We start from the raw sequence: 2,500 nt of genomic DNA, 5'->3' as shown, positions 1-2,500 counted from the left end.
AACATAATATAATATAATATAATATAATATAATATAATATAATATAATGCATTGGATATATCTGGTTATCCACAGCTAACCTCACAGGCTTATCTACACTAGCATTAGAGAAGGCTAATCGAAAGATTAATCATGAAGCCAAGACACTGTTCACGCATCTGATAAAGTGAGTGTGTGATATTTTGAATTGGTTATGATATCAAAAGTAGTGTGTGTGCGTGTGTGTGTTATCTGAATTGGTTATGGTGTGATGCTTTATGATACAAAGATGAATTGAAAGATGAAATGCTCAGTCTAGGGCACTGCTTCTCAACCGGTGAGGAACCCATGCGTTTTTAAACAGGCTTATGAAATAGACTAGAGGCCTATCTGTAAATGCATCATTGACACAGCAATGACACCACCTCTTAATTAAAATGGTTTTAGGTAGTCATAGTAATTGTTGTTGATAAAGTAACCTGCCTGAGTAGATGTAAGTGTTGTTAAACGTAATACGTTGTAAATAATTTCCTTATCTGCTTACCTGAGAGTGCACTGCTCATCAAGCTGTTAACTGTCAAGATAAAAAAAATAGATACCAGGTCAGATTGACATTTAAATAGACCCATCCAATATTATGCATGCATGCGGACATCCTGCAGGCTATGGTAATAACAGCTCAGTTTTGGCACAGCGTTGTGTGTGTGTGTGTGTGTGTGTGTGACTGACAATGTCTTGACAGATTATGTCCATAGGTTATACACCCCTCAGATGTCAATAGCTTGGGCAAATTCCTCCTTTGGGAAAACTCCATGTGTCCTCCTGTGCCCTGATTCCTCCGCTGTGGATATTTCCATAAGCGTTGGATGGAGAGGCGGCAGGAATACTGATGTGGCTGCAGCCTGACATTCACACAGTCACTCTTTTTCCAAACGTAGCTCCTGTTAATGGCCTGAGGCTGCAGAAGCTCGCATAGTCACTCTTCTTCCTTACTCAGCGGCTGTTTCAGGCCTGAGACTTCAGTAGCTCCGCTGTAATGGCTAATCGAGTCCTGACTAATGACATACCACACAGATCAATACCTCTATTATACACACACGCAGTTCCATTTTATGCTAAGTGTCCTTATCACAGCACGCTTGTACTGAATAATAGCTGCCATGCACACACACACATACACACACACACACACATATATCACTAGCTCTAACCCTGTATCCAGCCCCACATAGAACATATGCTATACACGGCATGTAAAGATATCTAATGTAAATTAGCCTCTCTGTTCAATAGATCACTGAATGTACCTGCTCAATGAGCATTGAGACTCATCTCTGAAAAGGCAGTGTTGTGGAGAGGAGGAGGGGTGCTGCTGATCAATTAATTCTGTGACTCTGTGGGGGGTGCAGCATCCCTCGCTGTGATCTTAGCCCCCCCGCCGCTCTGAGACATCATCATAATCCATCGTTTGATACGCCTAACAAAACTTCCAACACATTTCTTTTTTTGTCCTCCGCTCAGCCAAGGATGTTTGCTACGCATATCATCTGAGGGCTGAAAAATCTCCCAGTGTAAACGACCTCTCCAAAGCAGGAGGAGTAAACAAAGGCGTCCGATGGGACTCTCACGTGCACCGAGTGGCGGAGTGAGCTGAGCCGGCCCAAACCCCAGCTGAGCCGGCCCAAATGCCCCCCCCCAGCTGAATTACTGTAGCAGCCCTCCGTGCCACACGCTATATTTGGCCATTTCCTGCTCCAGGATACACACTCGTTCAAAGTAGAGGGGCCCAGCATCACCAGACGGCCAGTTCAGAGGGCAGAGTGGGGCAGGGGGTAGTGGAGGGGTCGGGTTCTCAGGGGGTTGGGGAGGGGTCAGAGTACCACAACTGCCCCCGTGTTTTTCCCAGTGACCACAACACCCCTCTCTTTCCCATGTACACAAACAAAGCTGTCACCATCCAGCCTTAGCCCCACACACACTGCCCAAACACACACACACACACACACTGCCCAAACACACACACTGCCCAAACACACACACACAGCCCAAACACCCACACACACACACTGCCCAAACACACACACACACACACTGCCCAAACACACACACACACACACACTGCCCAAACACACACACACAGCCCAAACACCCACACACACACACTGCCCAAACACACACACACACACACTGCCCAAACACACACACACAGCCCAAACACCCACACACACACACACTGCCCAAACACACACACACACACTGCCCAAACACACACACACACAGCCCAAACACACACACACAGCCCAAACACCCACACACACACACTGCCCAAACACACACACACACACTGCCCAAACACACACACACACACACACACTGCCCAAACACACACACACACTGCCCAAATATACACACACACACACTGCCCAAACACACACACACACACACACAGCCCAAACACACACATTGCCCAAACACACACACACACACACACTGCTGCCCATCATTCAGAATGTTTATTTCT

The 2,500-nt window shown here is 46.6% G+C and overlaps 1 protein-coding gene across 2 annotated transcripts in view; it reads right to left on the bottom strand.

The window, feature by feature from the left end:
• LOC125309527 (receptor activity-modifying protein 3-like) overlaps positions 1-2,500 on the bottom strand; it is a 28,057-nt gene that overhangs the window by 11,921 nt on the left and 13,636 nt on the right. For both annotated transcript variants that reach the window (XM_048266513.1, XM_048266512.1), the window contains one exon: positions 524-553. In XM_048266513.1, the coding sequence (XP_048122470.1) occupies positions 524-542 (19 nt within the window). In that variant the 5' untranslated portion in view covers positions 543-553. The remainder of the gene's footprint in view (positions 1-523; positions 554-2,500) is intronic.

The sequence above is a fragment of the Alosa alosa genome, chromosome 16, assembly GCF_017589495.1.
Source record: "Alosa alosa isolate M-15738 ecotype Scorff River chromosome 16, AALO_Geno_1.1, whole genome shotgun sequence".
Lineage (NCBI taxonomy): Eukaryota > Metazoa > Chordata > Actinopteri > Clupeiformes > Clupeidae > Alosa > Alosa alosa.
Note: the sequence above shows the minus strand (reverse complement) of the source record. Positions and strands in the feature narration are given on the sequence as shown.